The 25,155-nt window shown below is 40.5% G+C and overlaps 1 protein-coding gene across 2 annotated transcripts in view; it reads right to left on the bottom strand.

Annotated features, from left to right (window-relative positions):
• Positions 1–1,154: 1,154 nt before the first annotated feature.
• The window catches only part of negr1 (neuronal growth regulator 1), a 127,163-nt gene continuing 103,162 nt past the window's right edge, over positions 1,155–25,155 (bottom strand). For both annotated transcript variants that reach the window (XM_028404415.1, XM_028404416.1), the window contains one exon: positions 1,155–4,696. In XM_028404415.1, the coding sequence (XP_028260216.1) occupies positions 4,596–4,696 (101 nt within the window). In that variant the 3' untranslated portion in view covers positions 1,155–4,595. The remainder of the gene's footprint in view (positions 4,697–25,155) is intronic.

Here is a 25,155-nt window from a genome sequence, read left to right as displayed (position 1 = left end):
GAAACCTGCTGGAGACAGGATTTACCAGTGATGGCATCAAATGGACCAAACTGAGGGACAATAAACCAAAAAAAAAGAGCATGAGATATAATACTTTAGAGCTGCTAGAGGGCAGCAGGTATAAAATCTAACACAATATATTACAGCTGCTTTTATACCCGTGTTAAACTGCAGCAAGAAAATGGTACAGGCGCAAACTAAAATTGAAGAAGTAACGTTACAATTGTGGTTGCGTGTGCGACTATGGCTTCAAGATGGTGTCTGTATGTACATCTTGGCCATCAATTGATCCTGAAACCGTTGCATTTTAGGTTATGTGAATTTGCTAAATGACAGCAACCGAGTCTTCCAAAAGTCAGTAGATGATTTTCTGGTTGGTCATGTTTTGATGTCACGTAGCATGAAGGCCATGCTCTTTTCATTTAATTGTCTCTTAAAACCCATCCTTGAAAAAAAAAGGATGTTTAAGTGTTGCTTGAAAGGAAACAGATGGAATTTGTTGCTGAGAAATGAAAGAGTCACCCTGGATGGAGGCAACATGTCTGCATTTTAAAAGAAGGGGAGAACATTGTAAGCGGAGCAGTTAAATACGAGTATAGTCAGTCATGAATGCCAGACTGCTGCTGAACACGGTGTATCTACCTAGTTAGGTACAGTGGTACAACCTGTTTAACAAGATAATATGAAGTGCTTTTATAATACTTGTGCTAAGTGCTAAATTCTTCTAGGACTCAGACCCAAGGCACCCTGGGTAAATCGATGCTCAGGACAACCCCCGCAAATAAAATAAAGTGTTACGCAAAAGTCAGATATTATTGGTTGAAACAGACTTTACTCAACATTATTAATCAGCTTTGATTTGACCTTTTCTGGGGGCATTAGGTGGAGGGAGGCTGGCAGTGATGGGCAGGAGGACGTCCAGCTCAAATGGTCTGGAAGCAGATGTAATGAAAACTCCCTTTGAGTGCTCATTAAGTCATATTATAACATGAAGACTTTTATTGCAAATAATACTGATTTTGATAAAAGGGACTTGTTAACACCATTATTAAAAATAATCAACATCCAGTACATTTCATATGGAACACTAGCATGGTCTTTAACTGCTCAGACAAGCAACCAATATAAGTCCAGACTGTCACCAAAGTGCCACATCAATAATCATTATGACTCTGAATAGCAGTTCATCAGCAAAAAAGTTGATTGAAATAAATCACAAACAAACAAACAAACAAACAAACAAAGCCTGGTGATCTGTAGGAGGTATGTATTTTTAAACCAGGTTTTTATGAACCAAACGTTTGGAGAAAAAAAAAAATTGGTTCCATTCATAAAAAGTATGAATATCAGTAAAATGGCCACCTCAAAAAACACAGGTTAACTTTTGACATGCAGCACAACCATACTCTCTGCACATCTTCAAACACGCAAGTGTGTGAAAACTATGACTACACACTGGCTCTAAAGATCAAAAGGTAATCCTATTTTCTCCAAATATACACACATTGAATCTGTTCTATAATACTGTTTATATTGGTTCACACCCTCTTGTTTCAAAAAAGTAGGTAATTTGATTGCAAACATTGTTCTTTTTAATGTACTTAAATCAGCAACAGTTATGGCATCTAAATGAACCCAACAACATTATAAACTATGCCACACTGTGCCTCATTCAAATAAATGTCACATATCCAGTTATACATGTTTCAAATGTATGTTTTTTTATACATCGTTTTCATAAAGGAAAGAGAATAAATATACTTCTGACCCATTTTCATTATACCTTAACATCTAAACAAGATCATATGGTGCAGTAGTTTCATAATTTGTAAAAACAAGCTGATTACAATTTCAGTACAAACGATAAGAGAACAAAAAAAATCAAATGTTTAGCAGACCTCAAAACAAAATCACCACAAAACATTCAAAATAATAATAATAACAGTGTTTGTGCTTTAAGTCTTTTTACTGTGATGGCTATTTATCTATAGATTTGCAGTTACGAGTTCACATTGTGGAAAAATACTGTGTGAACCCGCTTACTGTCCGTCCCTCAGCTCTGGTTTAAAATACAACACAGTCCGGATGTGACTCGCAAACACGTCAGTCTGTATGACAAATACTGTGATCGCAAAATACCCTTTGAGAGCCATCAGCTGAATATATAATGCCAAATTTTTCATTGAAAGATATGTCCACTAATGGTTCGCAAACATTCCACTAATATGTGGAGACACATGAGTCGGGCTTCTGGAGCTGTTCTTCTAGAGGAGGGGAATTTAATGGTACTATTAAGGCATTGCAGTACAGTATCTTCTGTTTCAACCAAGAATTAAAGATACCTGTGGATGAATATGCCGGCGCTGACGGGCTTTTCACAAAGTTAATCCTTCACACTAACGTTTGTTCTGAGCCTTTATAATGGTTGATTATAGTGATAACAGAAAGCCTTAGCTTTTCCTATCAAAACGGCCTCATGGTTGAATTTGTTGTGGTGAAGCCAGACTCACACACTGATCATCTGCTCATCCTGGAGGAGCTGATAGCACCTTGTTGCTAACCCGCTTTGAACGTCATCATTGCATTAAATGGCCATTATCATTTGTTATGTTTTCTGAATAAATATGGCTGATATGCATGTTCTTGCCTGTAGGTTCAATCATTTTAGTGCATTTTCATCCATGTTATCAATATATATATATATATTACATAGCTGTGTTGAATGCTCAAATCTTATTGGTCATTCTGTGATCTGTTATTAATAAAAATAATTGCTGCTATGTGTAACAGACCATTGATGTGGAGTATCTAAAAAATCTGCAAAAAATTACTTAATTTAGATTCATATACAATAATTAAAGGTGACAGGTTAAAGTTCAAGTAATATTAGCCGTGTAATGGCAGGGTTAATGTGTCTAGAGCTAGAATTTAACCCATACAGAGTGATGCCCCTTACCACTCCCATGTATGGCTAGAAGGCACCCTCCTCAGTGACTCCATTATTACTCATTAGTAATGAATGGAAGCGAGTGGCAGGTCGGATAAATACGACGTGGATCATTTCTTTCATCAACACTGTTTGGTTTCATCTTCCATATTTAGTCACTGTGTTAAAAATCATAAAGAGTCCCAGAGGATACACGACTGCAAGAAGAAACCACCATATTCTAGGTCACTTTCTCCTTGTCAACGCATGATAACGCACCCTGTAGTAGGAAGAGGAGGGCCCTGCTGTAACTATGGCCATTCAATAAGTGTGATAATGTTCAAATGGGCTGACCTTTGTTTGCAGTGATGAGCATAACTCATGATTGGAGTCACACCAGGTTTCACTTTTTTTTCTATACGTGACGCAACCAAATATATGTTTGCGAGAAACACTTTGAGCCTCTGGAGTTCCTTCATGTAAAGGAAACAAGTGCTGCTAATGACAGAGAGACAGTTATATATGTCTTTTCTTGCAGGGTAAAAGGACACCATGCTGCAGAATTGTATCGTGCCTAAAGGTTTGGGCCAAAAGCTTCAAGCTGCCTACAGCTAATTCATCACGGCCTTCATAAAATTTAATAGAACAGCTCTGCCAGTTCCTCCTAACTGCAACACTTCTTTGTGACATTCACGTTATGCAGACTCACTGAAAAAAACAAGTATGGAGAATATATTGAAGTATTTATATTTTCAAGAGAAATGTAAACATAGGGCAGCGATGTACCTCCCTTCACACTCTGTACAAAGTCATGATTCGTGTTAAATGGTCTTGGTCGAATGAGAAAAGCTGGTCCCACTTTAAAACGAAAGCCTACACTATATTAAAATATAAAGATACAATACAGTATATTTTGCTACTTTTGACGGCTGCCTGATCAAAGCTGTTAGGCAGGCAGGCAGGGAACCCATTTCAGAATACAACAAAGCAACACCTTCAACACTGTTCATCCATCTATTGAGTAATCATGACAATACAGGTCCTGAAAAAAAACCCTGCCATTTTTTTGTTCTTTTTTTCAGTTTTTTTTTTATCAGTATTTTTTTAAGCACACACCATAATCAAAATTTGTATTGTTAGGAATCTTAATATCTGTCCATTGTTCAACAGCCCATAATACATTCAATACAACATTGGTATGGTAATTCTGTGTACTGGGAGACTTGGCACAATTGCTTCTTTTTTAGCCATGTACAAAAAAAAATGGATGAAAATGTCAATTTTTGCGCCGTCGTCTCTTGTAGAGAAAAGAGGCCTGAAAGTATGTGATTAAGGGAGTTTCGGGGGGCTGTTGATATGATTGGAGGTTGTGTGGGGGCGGGGCCGGAGGGGGGGATAGCATAAGGCGGTCAATCAATCAGAAAAGAAAGAAAACATGAGAGAGGAAATAACAATAATAAAAAAAACATCATATTTACATGACAGAAATTTCACCAAAAAGCAACGAAAAAAGAAAATAACTATTATTTCCCCACACAAAGTAACGCTGATTATTTTCCCAACAGCTTTTTTTCAACAAACTGTACCAGATTGGATTCCAGCCATCAGCATTGTCAAAAAGGTTTCATAAATGCTCTCGACAGTCATTGTGTCCGGGGGCTGGCCTCCGCTAGTACACGCTGATGAAGGAAGAGAGAGCCAGGACCAGGTACCGGCAGGCCAGCGGGATGTGCGCGCTCCCCGTGCTCCCATAGGGTGCAGTGTTGGGCGCTGTGGGCAGGAAACAAGAGAAGCACTGATTAGTTGTGATTGCACTTTCACTGTGTCGCACCCACCGTTTCAAAACCCATAGTCAGCTTGGTATGGTGCTCCCAAATGAGATGGCAAAAAAAAATGGCAATTACAGTGCGAATGCAGCTGATTTGAGATACTTGAGTGAATACTTCACAACTTTTCTGCTCTACTGTAAATCTGGATCAGTGATGGAAGTGTTCAGACTGTTAGCTCAGAAAGTACTGAAACCACAATGTAACAAAACTCCTGCAGGTCATATTAAATCACAACTAGGTAAAAGTTTTATTACTGACAAATAACTGTACTCGTGCATCCGTGTAAGCATGTCCTAAATGTTCTAATGAAGCAGAAGAGAAAACACTCATAAGGTCTCTGACACTGCATTAAACATTAATATTTATCCATCCATCCATCATCTAGTAACCCCGCTTCGTCCTGCAGTGCAGGGTCACGGGGGGCTGGAGTCTATCCCAGCTAACTATGGGTGAGAGGCGGGGTACACCCTTGACAGGTCACCAGTACATTAATGTTCATATTAGTTTTATTAAGTAACAAGGAGGGCCACAGAAACTTTTCTCACATTGCAACACAGTCTCAACCCATAACATGAAACAGTCATGTAATCTTTAATGTATGACAGGTTGCATACATGGATTCTGATTGGACTTAATTTAATGTCTTTTGTGTAGACTGACATGAATCATTACCGTGGAAACCTGCATGACAACCCACACCCCGTTTTTAATGCCTAATCTCATCCAATTGTGTTGTAATGCTCAACCCTAAATGTGAGTGGAAACAAGATGGAAGAGATGCTTTATGAAGCACTTCGCCAAAATAAAGCAGTAGTCCGCCATGGATTTGATCCACTACCCCTCCCGCCTCCCAACATGGACTTTTGCCAGTGTTTATACCTTGGCAGAGGAATACGTCTGAAAAAGAGACAATTTCATGCCAAAATTGGACATTTTTTGTCGATATGCTTGAAATAATACACTGAATTATGTGAGTATTTCACATGATGGGATGAGACTGTGTTGTATATTGCTTTGGAAGGAGGCTTTGTTTTGTGCTTTTTTGTGTCTCTCTCTGACCAGCAGACCAGCCACAGTAATATAAACAGGCCTCTCTGGAGAGCTGCGTCAGGCGGCCGGAGAGAGGTAGAGGGCAGCCTTTCATTTGAAAGGGGCTACTCTGCTTCCTCCTCATCATCACAGACACACTCTTTTTTTTTAGCTTGTAGTTCAATAAAGCACACCTCACAGGTTACAAAACATCCACTCTATCAGCACACATATATACCTGCATGTACAGGTCACATGCATGCCTGCACACATGAAGCACAGTGAGCAGTGCAAACAGGCTCGGCTCTACCAGGGGAAATCATGTGCTGCACAGCCCACATCAGCAGGGTGCCTCTATTTACACGGCCATATAATTAGTTCACAATGTAACTCCTGTGATGTGGACCTCACGTTGCACAAACACGCCGCGCAGAGCAAATGACACACACACACACACACAAATAGCCTATAAGTGCATGTTATGCTGTTATAGCAGTGAGTCATTGTTAGAAAGGACTGTGTATTTATTTCATAAAAACCTGCAGTGGTCAACATTAGACTGGTGTGTTAAAATAAATACAATGATGCAGAGATTGATCTTTTTTTTACTAACATAATAACATGTTGGTGCCAATTTTCACAGGAGATGCCAGTGAGAGAGAAAAAAAGACATCCCATTATCACCTGACACAGCTCTGCTTTTACCTGATATTTTCAAGCATTTGTCAGCACTGAAGTTGTTTACCTATTAGAGTGAAAACTATAGCTCGCCTGACAGATAGAAAAGAGAGGGGCGGGGGGGTGAAGAACACAGGAGGTAAAAATGGGTGCAAATTTGGATGATGTATGTGTTGGATGCACGGCTGGCCTGTGTGAACTGCAGACGCACTCTTCTTTCCCCTTGCCTCTGCTTTCTATCTTTGTCTCCCCTTCTCTACCTCATTCTCTCTCTTTGTATCCCTCCTCTCTCTCTCTCCTCCTATCCAAAGTACAGGATAATGACACAGTTTTCCTGGGCTGTGAGAGCGAGCCGAGAAATGGTAACCATGGCAACAGCTCCTGTCCTGCTCAGTCGGCCCACTGTTGCCTGAGCCTGAGTGCGCTGCATTGTGCTAGCCGCGCTAGCAAAATCATTTGGGGTGTGTGTGTGTTGGTGGGTGGGGAATAGGCAGATGTCACTGTTTCAGTTTCTGTCCTGACCGGTGTCAGTTTGAGGCTCAGTAAATGCTGCAGTGATCACACTAATATTACTACTGCTTTTCATGCAGCACTTGAAGGAGCTCACAAAGTAATTACTGGATATCAGCTATGACTAATGTTGACTGGGCTGGAGAGCATAACAATAAACCTCTGTGTTCTTCAGGAGGGGGAAGTGTTAAGTGAGGTTGGGGTAAAGTCAGTGTTCCTGCCTCCTCACAGCGTTTGATTTTGGGCTTGTTTAATATCTCCCTGTGTCACTGAGAAAAGCAGGGGCCTCCATTGTTTTGACTGTGTGGGTTGTAACTTGCCATTTTAATTAACTCCCCATCCAGGAACTGCCTGCAACACCATTACTCTGCTTATTAACATGAAGGGGGAAAGAGACAGACAGAAAGCAAGTGCGAAAGAAAGACAGATACGGGAAAAAGAAGGGTGAATCAAAGGAAGAGAGAGCCGGGGAAAAAAAAAAGACAATGATTGAAAGGGGTGCAGTGACTGCGACGGCAGACAGGAAGAGCAGGGAGGGGGGTTCTGATTGAGTTCTGTGTCTTTGGGGTTTGAATTTAATTGCCATGTACATCAGCAGAAAGCTACAATGAAGTACCAGAATCCCAGACAATATATCATAGAGAAACCAACAGTGTCAAGATGCGCAAATGCTGGGAAGACAAGCAGCGCTCCAAAGGGAGAAGAGCAGAGGAGATAAGTGGAGATGAAAGCGATATGCTTCAATTACTGTTTTGCAACAGAATTTAAAATGAAAAACTAAAGCCTCCCCAGCACTAGCCGGAGTCATATGATAAAAAACAATCCCTGGTTCCCTCATTGGCTTCTGCACTGGAGTGAGCTGAAGTATGAACACACACACTCTCTCTCTCTGTCTCTCTGTCTCTCTTCTACCTCTTAACTCCCCCCTTATCCTTCCTCAAACCTCCATCGACAGCGATTTTGTCACCCACATATCATATGCACAGCAAATGCTAAGGCCCTGAACCTCAGTCACTGTTGACACAGATAATGAATCATGCTGAAATATGCAACAGTGACACTCGATGCAGGCTTTGTGTTGAGTACCATCTCAAGTGTTGTGCTGCACTGTAATTCACTGCAATATCATTATTCATTAAGTAATACTGTGTGCTACTTTCCCTTCCCCTTCCCAGCCCTTTATCCTCACACAGGTGCTCCATTCAGAAATATTTAATTCTTGGGATGATAAGCTTGCATGTGCATACAAAAAAAAATGGATGCAGCAAGAAGAATGTAAAAAAATGATGCTTTTGTATAGGATCAGGTCTCCAATACGTTGTCGTTTAGTGGCTGATTTATCCCTTGAGTTGTTCGTATCCCCCAAGCAGGCTGTCACTAGTGGTGCACACAAGCAGCAGCAAGCCAGGCAGCATCCCAATCCCCTGGAGGACAAGACTTCAGAGATGGACTCTTCTGAGCAGAGGGTGGGGGAGGGGTTCAGTGTCCTTGACCATCAATCAGTGGTCCTCCCCTCCACAGCTCCCCAGAGAGAGCCCACATGAGGTACTCCTGAGCCCGAACTGATCCTGTACACACCAAGCTGTGAATCGGGCTAAATCCCTCTACATACAAGGTTCAGAGTAGCCACCAAAGATGTCTTTAAAGCATGGCGAACATTAAAAGCAGTTTTTTTGGGGGGGTTGGTAACGAGTATAAAAAGAAGTTCAGCACGTGTGATGAAGGAATGCTACGCGCTTTAAAGATGGTGCTCCACTTCATCGCCTTCTAAGTGCTTATACAAGGAGCACTTTATAGCAGGTGATGAAGACATTCTCCATGCCTTACTTCACTTCAGTCCACTGACAGTGAAATACACTGGCCCCCCTCGTACCCACTTGCCTGTAGCAGGCTGCTGTATTAGGTTGGTGCACAATTGACTCACAACCCATCAGCTCACTCATCCATTTCTCTCTCCATTCCTTCTGTTCTTGAACAAGCAAAATGTTCATGATGAGCAGAGATGATGTTCAGAACTCATCACCTCTGTCTTATGCTATGGTCATCACACACTGCTGCTTCACAGACCGCTCATTCACACAGTCCTTCGAGCTCATTAGCCCCACCAATCATTTACATTATTCCTAGTAATGAAAAGCCTCCATTAATAAGATGGCCTTCAGAGATCATTTACCCTCCTCTGCTTCCCAGTGCTGCCATTTCCATACCCCTCTACCCCCCCTCAATCTCTCCACATCCTGGTTACCTGCCGGTTATCAACACCCAGCAGAATGTTTTTTTTTTTTTCGAGGCTGGCTCTAATAGCTTTGCTCAGCATCAGTATCTGACTGGAGAGTGAATGAAGAGACGGGTCACCTGATAGCTCGCAGAGTGAGCCAGGGGCTCTCGATTGCAAGCAGGCTTTGGCCTTCAGCTTGACTTAATCAACACCTCTGTGGGGTATCTGGACACTTAAGAGAGCCTTCAGCTTAGTGTGAGCTGGAGGAAGGAATCCTGACAGAGGAGACATTTCCGGCATTCTCTGCACAGATAACTGTTCCTTCTCTTTATTGATCGACCTCTTGCCCGTACAGTTCCCCCCCTCCTCTCATAGTATTCCTTTTATTTGAAATGAGTCTGTTATTTGAGGGAATCCAATTTCAGAGTGACCTCGACGTATGTTTATTACACCTATCAACTCAAGGACATGCTTTATGCAGGGAATCAATGAGCTTGCAAATGATGTACTTTATATGCACGCCTGATGGATAAATCTCCATTTTTTAAAATGTTTTATGAATTTTCCCTTGTAGTTTTTTTTTTTTAATCTAGAGGGTAAATTCACATCAGCACATTCTGGGAATAAACAAAAAAAAACAAAAAAACAAAACAAAACATGCAGTACAGTGTGGATTGATAGTTTAAGTGAGGATTTTTAATCACAGCATTTTCAAAAGCATAATTACTCCATGACTTTGGGGTGCTCCCACTAAATCTGTTTAATGTTAGAAGCTTAATAAAATGCACAGGGACGCAAACAAATGGCGTCAGCATGTAATAAGTTGACGCAGCCCCCTCTCTCCCTCTCTGTTCCTCTCATTGTCTCTACAATAATCTCCCTTTCATATTTGGGTCTCTCACTCCCACACACTCTAATAATTCCCCGTGCCCCTGTTTCTCCCTTTTTCAATGCTTATCAGGGTTTTATTCCTGCACGAGGCCCAAGGATTTCGCTGAGTCAGGCACTGCTTGGCTCCAGCACCCTTGTGATGACAACGACAATCTGGCCAGTTATGAAGAATGTCTTACGACACACTGCCGCTACTTGCATCTCCATGAGCTGATCCATCAATACACACCGATAACATCGGATCTCAGACCACGAGGCAACCCTCTCTTTCTGCCCATCCCCTTCACCTGTAGCCTCTCAAAATAGCAATTCCCTCCCGTTATGTATGTGGGATTATGATAAGACAGCTCTCTTTTATCAATTTCCATTAAGGTGCTGATAACACAGCAAGGCTGAATGTAGAGGGTTAAGTGCATTTTCCTCTTGATGGATAGAAGATAACTTTATCACTGCAGACTGCCTGGTTATCACAGTTCACCTGGGGCTAGTCGAACCTGACTGGAATTTGCTCACGCTGCGCACAAGCACACAGGCTGCAGACAGAATTTGCTCAGATTGCCATACTGTATGCAGAGCAATCCATATTTTTTGTTCATATTTACCTAGCTGGGGCTGTTAATTGATTTCTCCCAGATCAATTCGGTGGTTTACAGAAATTGTTGGACCAAAAAGGGGCAAATCAATTGCCAAGTGATTAGCATGTGCAGTGGATTATTTTTAGCTTAAGACTTGCAGCTGAGTGGACGACAGGCACAATTCAACAGAGGCACACGCCATATGTTTACGTTAATTATTGCTAGCACAGAGACTGCTTTAGATGGTGTACGCCCACAGGCTGTGTGAGTGTCACACATGAAATATTCTTTTATTATGCCAAGATAGAACCTGAGGCATCGATACACTCCAGTCTCTGCTCCCCACCTTGTTGCTGACTGCCTGCGGGAGGTTCAGATAAAAGCTATAGTGTCCTGAAGTGAATACCATTGATTCAGAGGAGTGTTTTATGCAGCAGTTTGAGACAGTACAGACGCTGCACGCACAATACAAAACTCAGCCAGGTTTCTGCATGTGTGAATACACTCCTTGGCACAGCCAATGAAGGATCTGTTAAGTGGTTCAACAGTCCAAGGTCTCAGAACTGAATACAAACAGTCACAGGCTCTCCTGCAGCCTTGTGCACAATGAGACTAACAAAACAAAACTAACGGCTATTACTACTTACATGACCCTCTTGACACGTGTAGCTTTAAGACATTGCGGTCTGAATTGAGAATGAGTTTCCTTTACACTGAAACTAGGAAACTGATTGTGAGGCTGTTAATTAATTCTTAATGACCTCCATCTGTTGTCCTGGAGCTGGGCTACAGTAAAAAAGGCTCAAATCTAAGTCACCAGCTGCAGCTAATCTGGTTGCTGTATATAAGGCAGAAATTGAATTTGAAACATGTCAGAGAATTGCACTGGTGTTTCTGTACACTCTCTACAGATGGGAAGAATGAAGCTCATGAAAGATCAAGCTCACATAACTCAAGAACATTGGGATGAGAAAGCCTTAACGCAGACAATGAACACAGTTAGATGCTACGACAGCTACAACAGATGAAGTAAAACTAAGTTTAGCAGCTATGACTAAGAGATAACTGGGCTACAGTACAAATATTTTCAGTATTAATACTTATATACTTAAGTAAATTACATCAATAAAATGCTAGGGCAACAATTTTCTCAGCAAGACTAATGTTGGCTGCATGGGACTGCAATTTCAAGGCTTCAGAAAAATCAAAACAGTTTAGAGTAGAATAGAATAGAAATACTTTTTTCCATTCCAAGCTGGGAAATTTAAGAGCAGACAAGCTGAGGAGGCACTGAAAGAAAGCAGGTAAATAAAAACAATGGCTGAGTTTGAAAGCTACATCTAATTTGAGATGTAGCTTTGTACCAGGTTGTTTGGAAAAAGGTGTTGAATTGCGTGCACAGTGGAAATAACTGTGTAACACTCCTGAATGTTTAGGTTGTATGAATAAAAGGCAGACAATATCTCCTCACTCTGAAACGTGTCAGATCCCCAAAAAAGGCCTTAACTCTTATCAGCTCCACCACAAACACCCTCTCTACTCCAAATCCACTTTAGCCTTTTCTCTGTAGGCTTATCCTCTCTGCCACACTGACACTATCGATGTGCAACTTTCATGGCTGCATAAATACCATAACCGACGATGGTGACACACACTCTTTGCTCTTTGATGTGGGACTACGCTGGGTGACTGCAAGCTCCCAAGTCTGTAAGTACCACTCTCTCTCTCTCCCTCTCTCTCCGCCTTTGTGTTCCTGTTTTTCACATGAGGTCAAACATTATTGACTGGAATCACTGAGGGGAATGAGTCTGCGTTTACCGGCAAATTGGACTGGTGGATTGACCCCTGGTTCAACTCAGCTGGGTTCCAGGAGCAGCAAACATCAATACATGTGGTAAAACGTGCACTTTTCCCTCTGTCGCTGCAAGCAGAGCAGATGGATTCACATTTGCATACAGTTTTCATCATCAAGTTGACTCACTGCTCTCATGATAGCAAGTGTGAGTGTGGGAAATGTCACTTCAATTATATTGCATTCATACCATTAAAGGCAATTATGGCTGAACGTAAAGGGTCACAAAGTAGCCATAGAAAAGAGGTGAATGTCATCTGCTTAGAAAATAATGATCAAAGTTTCACTGACAGCATTAAAAATGCTGTTCTCTCTGTTAATAAGCCCCACAAACCAATTACAGCATCGCACGATCAGTTGTCCCTATTTACTGTGTGTAGAAAAGAACAATGATTGCATTTGGACTTTTCTATCAAGACCACCTGCAGCAATAAAACACTACAACAGATTCAGTTTCAGTATGATTTCCTTATGCACTTCTCACTTCACAGCATTCTGCTACATACACTCTAAATGAGTAATGTTCCACCTTGAGGACTAAATTTGTCAAACTGTAGCCACACACCACAACTTCTCTGCATATTTTAGTAGAAAATGCAGAGAAGGATAAATCTCTAAACTATGCTACTGTTTACTTCAATCAAACAATCTCACACATTGCACCTTTAAATTATAAATATAAGACTAAAGTCTCAGTAGGAAAGTGTGATCCTAGATGAAAGAAACCAGAAAGATCCTGGTAGCAAAAAAACTCTATCCCAGTAAAAGTTACTGAAAAATCATCTGAACAAGTGACAAGTGACTCGTCCTGCTACTAGCAATGTTTGTCATTTTAACCAGTTAAAGCAAAGGTCAGGGCCCTCTGAAAGTTAGAGAGGAAAAGATTGGACCCTGAGCAGTAGCTGCTTTTTACTGCTTTTTTTCAGTTTAACAAATGTGCATATATTTTTCTGTGTTTCAGAGTCACTTTAAAATATGCCAGGAGTACCAGTCCTTAGTGTATAAACCAACAAAGTGCATTCTACTTTATTGTCTGTTTCAGAATAAATTAAAGTTTGGTCAAAGAACAGGTCTGTCAGTCATCTCAAAACCCCACATCAATCATCTAAATGTCAACGAGCAGAGCACAGGACATAAAAAGTGACGGATATGCAAAGAAACAGTCCTGGAAGTGGTGAGAATTTCTCAGACTCCCGTCTATGCTCAGATTTCTAAGTGTTCTGGTGAAAAGCTCATGGGCCTCCTTCATGTGGGAAGCAGATCTATGGCTGGGAGCCACCCACCATCTCTAAGATCTCTGTGTGCTTGTCTGCATTAGGAATAACAAATGTAAAGCAAAATGGTCTAATCCGCTGTCTGGTTTCAAATGTGATTAGACGAAAGCCTTGGGATTCTTCAGTGCTAATTAACAGTGTCAGTGGTGACAGGACACAGTTGTGAGCAGCTCAGCCCATTGATTGTTTCAAACATGTTACAGCATTACAGCAGGAAAGACAGGGGATAAGAAAAGAGGCCGTTTATCACTTCAGAGGGCGCTACAACCTTGTTGCATTGAATCCTGAGATTATTTTGCCAAAGGCATCTCTCAGCTCATTCTCTGACCTTTCTTCATCATTAGTGAATGTAAAGAGGGTGGATCCTTGTCAAAAGCCCTGGATAACTCATCAGGAGCGAGGCCATGGGAATAGTAAAGGGTTAATGGTTTCTGTTTGGGGCCCTCCGAGGCTTTACCCTTAAGCACTTGCATTTCAATTCCTCCGTTGCATGAGAAGAGCCGAGGAGGAGAGTGGAGAACTGAGATAGCAGTGAGCTGTGCAGGATGCATAAAAGTGTTAGTGTGTGTCGGGAGTTTGTTTCTTTCTCTATGTGTGTGTGTGTGCACATGAAGAGGTCTATCATTTTCTGTCAGCAACAGCCCTCCAGCTATCCACTGTTAATGCAACCATCCATACACACACCACCACCATGAGCACTAAATGGAAGCATACAAGTGCTTATACATTATGTGTGTGTGTGCACATGTGCATGAGAGAGTCTGCTCTGCGCTCTTTATTAGCCGTAATAAAGAGTGACACCACTCCAGCTTGCACAGAGAGCCTTTTGTTTTGGTGGAGGGATGACCACTCTTCAGAGATGCTGCATACGCCAAAGAGCTTTGAAATCGAGCTGATAGAACTAACCTTATTTAACAGCCAGACATCCAAGCCATTTCCCCAAAGAGAATGCCATTTCTGAATGTCATGACCTTTTCTAACCGCGTTTAAAAACCTCCAAGGTCTTCAAGGTGTGGTTTGTCAATAAAAAAGAAGACGAGTCTTGAGCAGCAGTAAACAGAGGAAAAAAGGCGATGCATATGCTCAGCTTCTAATGGGTACTTTAATGTAGATTTTGTCATCTGTTGTTGGGCTGATCGAGAAGGTTTTCCTGAGGCTCATGACAGTGATTGAAGCACGGAGTGTGTGTGTGTGTGTGTGTGTACGCTTGATGAACTTTACAGCAGGCCCACACAGTTTCAATAGTACAAAAGAGGAGAAATGAGAAATGAGAAGAGCTTTAGGGTTACCTGTGTGTGTGTGTGTGTGATTGTGTGGGTTTGTGCATAGACACAACTGTGTGTGTGCCATTTAATGGCTGGTGGGAATTGTGGGCAGATTTAAAGGTGAGGGAAATTGTCGTGAAGAGCAGGTCTCTTTGTCCAGACCTTCAGAGATAATTGTCTGCCAGAGTAAAACAACACAGTGCAGCCGTTGATCCTGAGGGGGGGTGCAGGGGCAACACAGAAGACATCAAAGTTGACAAAAGAAGTAAAGAAGGAATTAAAGAAACAATGAGGGGATGGTGCCTGGGGTGTGATTTCAGAAGGCTGTGAACTAAAATCTTTCCCTCTGTCATGAGGACAGTGTGTATGGATTCACATAATCGATAACACAATATTTTTTGAGTGCAGCAAGTCAACAGGATTCATTTAAAAAAATCTCTCTCTCTCTCTCTGTGGACACAGACAGAAGAGTGTGGAAAAACCCTGCTTAAGAACAACACAAGTGAACCCTGTGATCACATCTCCTCTGGTGTGATCACGCATACAAAGTGGAGACCAAATACATTTCGAGCCATTTGTCTCCAGACTGTTGTGATTAGGAGGAGCTTGTATTTTGTCTGAGTGAAAGCTAAACAAAAGACAAATCAGCAGCCAACACAGTTGTTTCTGAATACTTACAGGCATTTTTAAGTGTTATAAGAAGAGAGAAAGGAGAATACAGCAGTAGAAGCCCCAAAAAATCCTACTCTAACTAGCCTACTCTAGCCTAAAAGTTATATATATACAGTACATATATATATATATATATATAGTAAAGGGTGCAGTGTATGGACTTTAACAGACAGAAGGGCAACAGGGTTATCAAACTTTCACACATTCCGCTTTCACACATTTGAATATACGGCCACCTGACAGTAACACTTAGCCTCACCCACTTATGTATTACTGTATAACAGCCTTCAGAAATGGAGGGATGGATGTGTAAATGGATTTTTCAAAGCACAGACAATTATTTTAATAATTTTATGCTACTACTTGACAAGTTGGATTACTATTGTATATGTGTCCTTTACTTCAACAAAATGTGTTTTTCTTTAGTTATACATGAATGCCATCTCCATGCAGTGTAGCTAAGTTACAGCTAACATGCTACTATCATCACAAACACACTTTCCAAATGCAACAACAAGGATTTTCTGATTCATTTAGAACCTCACATCTCATATCTACATATCCCACAAGACGGGTAAGCCTATAAATATGACACAAAGAAATATTACCATGACATGCATTTGTAACCATGCATGTACCATGCAGAAATAACTGAAAGGATAAAATAATCACATATAAATGACATCAAACACTAATAATCAATTATAAAGTGCTAATAATACTGTATCAACACCCTGTAAAATGCTATGACATGGATGAAGCCGTAGCTATTTCTGCATTTAGCTTACATCAAAACAAAGAATTACTGTATATTAGAGTACTGTAAAATATTTACAGTCTTCTATGTGACTGCACACATGTACACTACCTCTGAAGTGTCACTAATCTAGCTGCTGAATTAAAATGGGGAGAAAATTATTCAGCAACACACCTCAGTAACAAAACAGCAGCGTATATGCATCTCCATATCATTACGACTGTATGTTTGATTTATACAAGCAAAACGAATCCTAGCATTATGATTTCTATGCAAATTCTGCAGGGAAGGGTTTTAGCAGAGGCTGCTTTTAAAGGCAGTGGGCACAGTATCTTTACTCCTCAGGCTCCTTCCACTGTCGGTGTCAATCAGGGTTTGTTTAGAATGGGCAAACTAATTACTGTGTAATTCCCGGCACTTATCATGGAGTGACATATAGGCACCCTTCTCTCTAAGATTTAAGCACGCGGGGAGGCGACATGTCATGGGTGGTATGAATTCCAGAGGTTTATCAGGATTCTTGGCAACAAAAACTAACCCCCCTCTTTAGCACAATCACATGAGCGGTAATCTGCTGGCGACCAGCTGTCATACATACTTTTAATGTACATGCACATAAAGCACAATTTCACTTCACTGTAAATATACATGAATATGCAGCATATCATTTTTATGTATGAAATGAAAGCAAAAGAAGAAGTCTCTAATGTGGCATCATTATTTTGCATTCAGTCAAATTCTAAAGCATAAAAACATTACATTATGTTACACATTCAGTGCATTATAAATAAAACCAGGAAACAAATCACCAGAAAAAAGGCTGGAAATGTGAGTTACTGAAGAAATAAATGTTTTATGTTGTACGATGTTAAATATTAATTCAAAAAATGTTGACAAAAATTCAAGTGGAATGTTTTTCAGTTAAAAAAATGACATGAAACATTGAAGGGATAAAGCATAAATAAATTAATAAACTAATTCATGAGGACAAAACACCATTAAAGGAATGCTAAAGTTAATATTAATAATACCTAAGCTGGATCTGTGTTTTTAGCAAGGTGTTGTTAGGTTAATGAGTGCATCTTCATGTGAAGGTCAACCCATAAATCTGCGGAGGGGTTTACATTATTGTATTACTGAGAGAGCAGTGGTGAGCACTTACTGTTAAAACTAACCGTGTTTGCAGTGGTAGAGAATCAACCAGCAGCCATCTTCCCCCCAAATTTAGGATAGACTTTCCATGTGTAATCAGATTGTATACTGTATGTGCATGCAGCTATCTGCAGAGGTTGCCGTGGTAATGATGTAGCTATGTTACTGACCCTTCCTTCCATGTTATGAGATATGTCCTGATAAATTGCCTTGTTCTGCTCCAGTTTTGTCTGCACAGAGGCCTCCCCCCAAAGGTCCCTGCAATCATTTTTCTTTTTGGTGTCTGTCCACAGACTGTTGTTCTCCACATTGCACTTCTTCAAGTAACAGCGTGCTTTCTCCTCAGCACTTCTGTCAGTCTGTATTTGAAGCTGTTGCTGTGTGTCGCCCTGCAAGGGATACTCTGAAATCTGATTTGAGAGGCTGGAGCGTCTGGATGGAGAAGCATCTGTAGAAATCTGATTGGAATCCAATTGGATCTGATTTGCAAATTCTAAAATCAATCTGGATATGCCAAGAAACAGATTTGAACTGGCAGATTCAACAAGGCGGAATGGGCTGAACATGCATCACACCAGATGTCTTAATGAAAGCTCAACAATGCTAAAGAGCTGAGGCCAAAACCTGAGGGGAATGCAGAGAAGATCTGAGTGAGGCTTGATGAGTGCATTTACTGTATTTCCAAGGGCAATGACAACATGTCCAAAGCCTTCTCTCCATTACCACCGAAAGGGTTCTTCTCTCTTTTACCTCAAAATTACACCCATTTAACTCTGCTGAAGAGTGCTCTCACCAGAGATGAGAGAGAGGGAAGACCTAAAGCAGTGAGCAGTGTGAGCCCACTGCAATCTACAAATTGGCCAAAAAGCCATCTTTTCTGATTTACCGTGGCCTCTACTGTAAGTGTGTGGCTTTCTTCAATCATCCTCCTTAATGCACTAACCATTAGAGTCTGTCCAGAAAGAGAATATACCCTGGTGTCTCAATTATAGTCCAGGACTGAATCTCTCCACCAGCCTTTCTTGGCCATAAAAGGAAATGACTATCCATTTTCTGCTTCAGCTCTCACACGGCAACTGCTCAGTCCTGTCTGTTGTTGGGAGCACCAAAACTCATCTTTCCAGCTGAATTGTCTTATTAATCACTCTGACTGCTGTGGTGAGAGTGCCAATTAAAGTTGGAAAAAGATTTAAATTGACAAAAATAACACAACATTTTTACCCATACCTTTAACAGAAGCTTCCCTTTTGCAGTCTTTTCTTCTAATTTGCAGAACTTTTGAAAACAAGAGTAAGGAGGTTTTGAAAAACAGTTGTAAATACAACATCAAAAACAGGGAGGGATGTCACAGACCTGAAAGCACTATGATGCATAATGTGCTTTGTTCTTTTGGGTACAGCGTGAGATGTGTAAGATTTGGTGATCTGCAAACTCTGAAAAAAAAAGTTACTCCAGAGGAAGAAAAATATAAGTGACAGCAACAGGGATAAAAGCACTGCCTGCAACAAGAGGTGGGAATAAGCACATGAAAGAAGCCGCTGACAGGTCTCAGTTTTAATATCCGCCACCAATATTATCATAATAAATACTGAGAAATATCCATGAAAGATGAAGAAAGAAGAAACATCTGTGAAATACGTTTTCTTGTTCTTCTAAAGACAGTTAATATGGTTTCAGTGTGTTTTCTTCTCTGCGTGTGTGGGACAGCCGGCATGAGAAGGTTTGCATTTAATGGCCGGAACTCCTGAGGAGATGCGAAGTGGGAGAGATAATCAGAGGCAGAGAGAAGAGTGGTACATGTGGGAGCAAAAAAAAGAGAGAGATGGTGAGAGAGATGTGGGGTATAAGTGAAATAATCTGCTGACAGAGGGAGAGCAGCGTGGGCATTTATATCAGAGACTGACTAACAGGTAAGAGGCAGACCTGAAAATGAGTCTTTGCAGGGGGCAGAGAGGAATACTGAAGGCTAAGGTCCTTGAAATGTGGATAATAATCTGTTTATATAGTTAAGATTAGAGAAAAGGGGAGGTAAGTGGGCCTTTGTGTCAGCCTAAAATGCGTGCTGAATGCTCTATGAGAGTCTGGCATCAGATAAATATTGGGATGTATTGCAGTGGTTCTGAAGCAGACATCCTCAGAGGAGCATTAGCCCAGTATGTAGAGGTGTTTAGTGCATCTTTATGATTTACAGTAAGTGCCCTCAACTCACTGTGTTAGATGGTTTGTAGATAAAAACACCATTAGATGGCTCTGCACAACAGCCAATGCCAATGTTTTCATTACAGTATGTGCACGTCCTACCGTCAGTTAATTTAGTGCTCTGAGTAAATTCATTTGCGCTCCAAGAAATTAATCAAATCTAATAAGCCAGCAGACCACATGGCAGAGAAGCGCTTACAAAGATTATTTTTGCAGTTCAACAGTCAGAATATGTTACAGCAGAGCCTGGTATACCATAGCCTCATGTACAGTATACCTCCCTAGAGATGTAGACCTCAGACCTTGACAAGCATGATTGGGTTCTTTAGTTCCTCAGTGGCCGGATGAGGAAATGGTCGTACACACTATATCTTTTTGCCATGAAATAAACTCAATTGTTCAACTTTTTAACAACAACACCACTGTCATTCCTGCAGTGCTCTGTTGGAGGTTTATAAACAGAAGCCATGACTTCAACATGATCTGTTGGGTTAAGAAAAATCCTCCCTCCACTTTGGTGGTATAATTGCAGTGATGCAGGCAGGAAATGGCGCCATACAACTATAAATCAGGCTTTATTTCATGGAACAAAGACTGAGTGTTTGAGATTACACTGGCATTGAGTGAAAGAGCTAAATTCTGAGATGATTTAGCTCAAAAGGAAAATCCAAAAGTCCCTGAGGCCAAAAATATAAACAACAACAAAGGCCAACACAAATCCACAACGACCAAACTGAGGAGGAACCTGGACTAGGACACTAATCACAACAAACTGAGGTGGCAACAGACAGGGGAAAATGGACAGGAGGAGTTAACAAGACACGGGTGAAAACAATGGGGAGGTGGAGGGAAACAGGCTGGAAATTACACACTATTGTTCAAATTCAATATTTGTATGTGCTTTTTAAAAATATTTCTTGTTTTGAAGGACACCTTAAGTGTTTGCTAATTAATTAACCCAAGAAAAACTACTTACTTTATCTTTTAGAGCACTTCTTCCAGCACTGTTTAAAACACAAAATCAATTCCATTCTTGGTATCTCCTACATTTCACTAATCAGTATTAGCAGTCAGACTGTGTTTTTAAAAAGGATAATAAAAAGGGGAGCTAATATTGCACAAACGACCAAGTACCAATCAGCCAGATAACAAATGTAACACTCCCCCTGATTAATACTCATTATAAGGAATTAGATAGAGAAAACAATAGATCATAAGGCAATCTGTTTCTGTGTTATTCAAATATCAAAGTGATGCTTTTATTTCCTGAAAACATGTGCTCTTACAGTATGGTGATGCAAATGTTGTCAGAAGACAAGGAACCGTTGATTAACCAAATGAACTCCAGCATGCTTTGATATTCTAGAGGATCATGCTATAGGGCTGGGGAGAGCTATTAAATCAGTCTGGATATATCCAGTCTGCTGCAATGCATTATGCAGATTGTGCATGCAGTCACTGGAGGCCTTTGTCTTCCTGTTTATGTTTCATTAACTTCATTTGAGTGAAAGGAGAAGATGCAGCTTTTATTTCTTGAGCACAGCTGTACTGCAACAACAGGTTCTCGACTGGGGGGAAGCTCTTCCAGCTTTGCTCGTCTATTTACATTGTCCAGGGATCAAGGGGTCAAGTATGATAGATGGCATGCCATCTGCTTATCAGGCCCTTCCAGAGGTGATTGGGGAGTTAGCACTCAGTAAAAATGAAGGTCAGCATATCACCTCAAAACAAACTGTACGGGACAGGAGCTGCGGTGCAGCGGCTGTTGCGATGAGGGTGTAGAAGGGGCTTGCATGGCTCTTGATCTCGCCACCATATAACTGATAAGGCTGGCAGAAAATGCACTGCCAAAAAGGATTATCTGTGGGCAGCTCAGTGTGTCTGACACCAGGCATGCTGGGTAAAGTAGAGGCAGGGCTGTTTGCTCCTCGAGCAGTTTAGCACACTAGTTTCAACAAGTCCACTACGCTGGGATTTACACTCTAGGCTTATTGGTCAGGGAGCCTACTGAATATTTTATCAGTGCAATATATTCATTAGCTGTGAGTGGCTTACAAACTAAGAAGTCAGTAGTTTTATATATATAATAATTGATGAGGTGAAGACGACTTTCCAACTAAAGAAAATGGAACAAGATACTTTTGTAATGCTAAAAACGAGCTGCAGTTTCCCATTATCAGGATTCCTGTGTGGTTCTGCTGTTCTTTATCTACACTACATCTGAGCTAAAAGAGCTAAAACACACAGTGCCACAGTTGTACAAGTTGATGTATAGGGTTTGGAAAGTTACAGGAACCAAGCCTCTGCTGTATGTGAAGACAATGCCAGGGGATGTAAAAAAAAGAAAAAGAGTCTTTTTTAAAAATGTGTCACCTCTCTTACTGTAGCGTGTCTTATCTATTTAAATTGGAAGCATATGGAAAGTAAAGCATGGCAAAGGAGCCGTAGAGCATAGAGAAACAGTGTTACAGTGTGTGACAGATGATGTGTAATGACTGACAGTGATTATTGTGATTGACTTTGTCTGGGGTGAAACAAAGGACACCCAGATCTATTCAGCTCATTCAATGACATTCAAGAAATCCAATATCAGCGTTCTCCTGCACCACCTCTGGAATAATCCTGATGGAAATGAAGGACACACTGTGGCATCAAAAATCTATTATTTTCCCCTAAAGCCAGAGAAATCTTTAAACTTCTTTAATGTTCACTTTTTCCTTGCATGGCTTGTGTGTTTATACAGTATTTCCTCTTTTCCTCTGCAGCCCACTTAATTCAGTATAACCTAGCTTTTTGGTTATCAGTAATAATCAGTATTCCAGTAGTCGATGTGGATGTGTAACATATGTTGGAGCATATGTTTCAGAATATATTGGAAGAACAGGGCCCAAGAGGAAGACCGCTCTGCCTGTTAATCATGAGAATTTTCAGGAACATTTCTAATGTATGCCTCTACATGCTTTGCTTTGTTAGAGCTATGAGCCATGAGTTCAGCATGTAAGATAATGCGGAAGGACTCTTTTTCTTCTAATCTGGATTTTTTGTTGGAATATGTAAAAACTATGAACTGTTGCTTGATGAGGATTTAAACCAAACTCCCTGTAGTCTTATTTTTCCCCAATGGCACAGCCAAAAGGAGCACTGCAGTGACATAATACCATAGATCTGCATGACATACAGCAACATCACATATGTGCAGTGTCTCAATTCAGGGGCTTCATCCATTGGGGGCTGCTTTTGTGTCACAACAAAGCTGACCCATTTAGAAGGTTCAACACAGCTGAAAAATTCATCTTTTTTGTTTTCCTCCCTGAGTTGAGCACACAGTGAACTATGCAAACTGAACTTTGGCTGCTGAAGAGCACACTTTTAAATGAAATAGGAAATCTATATTTAAGTGTGCTCAGTTCGACCTTTGTGGTTTAAACATGCTGCCATTCATAAATCGCATCCTTTTTATTGCATAGGCCCAAGCAGATACACAGGCTACAGGCTATATAAAGCCTGGAAATCCCTGACTTAGAATAGAATAGAAGTAAGAGCTTAAAAACCTTAAACCTGAATTCTATGAACTGTAGCTCTAAGGTTGTCCTATTTTGAAAACTCCCTCAAATGTGTCCACCTTTAACCCTAGTAATGAAGGATGCACCACGTGGATCTACCAGGATTCATTGCACAGCAGACTTCATAAACTGACCCTTTCACAGCAGAAGAGTAAACTTCTGAATGTAATTTTTCTGCAGGTTGCTAGGTGACAGAACCAGTGCATCACGATACACAGGAAGTCTTCAAAAGACAAGACTCATGTCTCATTTAAGAACCGTTGATGCAACACCTGCAAGTCTAGACCTCCTATAGAGGAGCTTGGCTTCTCAACTGAGGCACAACTTATATAACTGTTCCTGCAATGTGTTCATACAAAAAGTAGCATTCTCTGTAGCAGTTAGCTGCCAATATTTGGGCCCAGGAGATATTAAGAAGCTTTTTCTCATTCTCTGTATGAATGAACATATAAAAACTTTACTTCAAACCGTTTTGCTATCATCAACATTAATTCCCCCTGAGGAAAAATATGAAAGAAAAAAATGATCTTAAAGTTACTTAATTTTAATGACCAAGCTAGAGATACATTATGTATTAAGGCCAAAGTTTGGAAATGTTGACAGAAAGTATTTTGAAAAACAGTCAGTCGAGATTAGATCACCAAAGTAATGCATGCAAAGCTTTGAAAGACAGACTAAATGTCTGTTTGAGCTTCTTCCAGTTACACTTAGTCTAGTATTTACAGAGAATATTCATTTAGAGCCTAAGAAGGACTATCAAGCAGGCAAGGTGTTGTGTAATATCACATAAACAAAATAACAAAAAAATAAACAAAAAAAAGCTGTATCAATATCAGATAACAAAATAAAGAATTGAAATTAGAAAACCTAACCTTGTTTGAAGTCATCTTCCAAAGAAGACATTAGCCTGTTTCCAGACATAAATTAGTCAGCTATCTTTGATTAAAGAAGCTTTACAGGCTTACTAAAATAATTTGAGTAACACAACCCCCTGAGCCTTGGGGAGCTGACTGAGTGACTTTTGAATTTTGGAGGACTTTGGAAGAATACTTAATAAGGTAGATTATCTCTTTGAAGTTGCGTACTGGACCTTGAACAAAGACAGATACCACCTCCTCTAGCTCTAATTCAATCAATGAAATGATCTTCATTAAGCTAGTGAACCTTTCAGTTTTTGAAACATCTACATAAAAAAATGCACATCTGATTCAGGTTTCTATAGATGCCAACACTGATTTTAGGGTAATTTTTAAGTGTTTAACTTAACATTTCTTAACCCTTGTGTTTTCTTCACATTTGGGACTCTCTGGTATCCCTCGGGTCAAATTGACCCGGGACATATTTGGGGTGTTAAAAGCAATTACAAATCAAAATTTAACTTCATAAGCCATTAACATATATGACCTTTATCTCAATTTCAAACAACAGAGACAACATATATGTTAAATTATTGCAATCACCCCTACTAGAACACAATTAAAAATGGAAGTTTGATTTGTTTTTGTAAATTTAATATCCACTGTCACTGTCAAATCATACATAACTCTGAACTTTCTTGGTATGTAAGATACCAGAGCAGTGTTGACTGTGAACAGGAAGTTAGAGGAATGCACAGGCCTTTTCTTCACAGTTAGAACCTCAGGTAGGAGCTCCGTCCTGTTTTTGCACATTGTTCCAACCATTGTCAGCTTTCTTTTGAGAAGCTCCTGTCCCAGGTTGTATGATGTGAAAAAGTTGTCACAGGTAATGTTGTGACCACTTAGGC

This window comes from Parambassis ranga, chromosome 4 (genome assembly GCF_900634625.1).
Source record: "Parambassis ranga chromosome 4, fParRan2.1, whole genome shotgun sequence".
NCBI classification, from domain to species: domain Eukaryota; kingdom Metazoa; phylum Chordata; class Actinopteri; family Ambassidae; genus Parambassis; species Parambassis ranga.
Note: the sequence above shows the minus strand (reverse complement) of the source record. Positions and strands in the feature narration are given on the sequence as shown.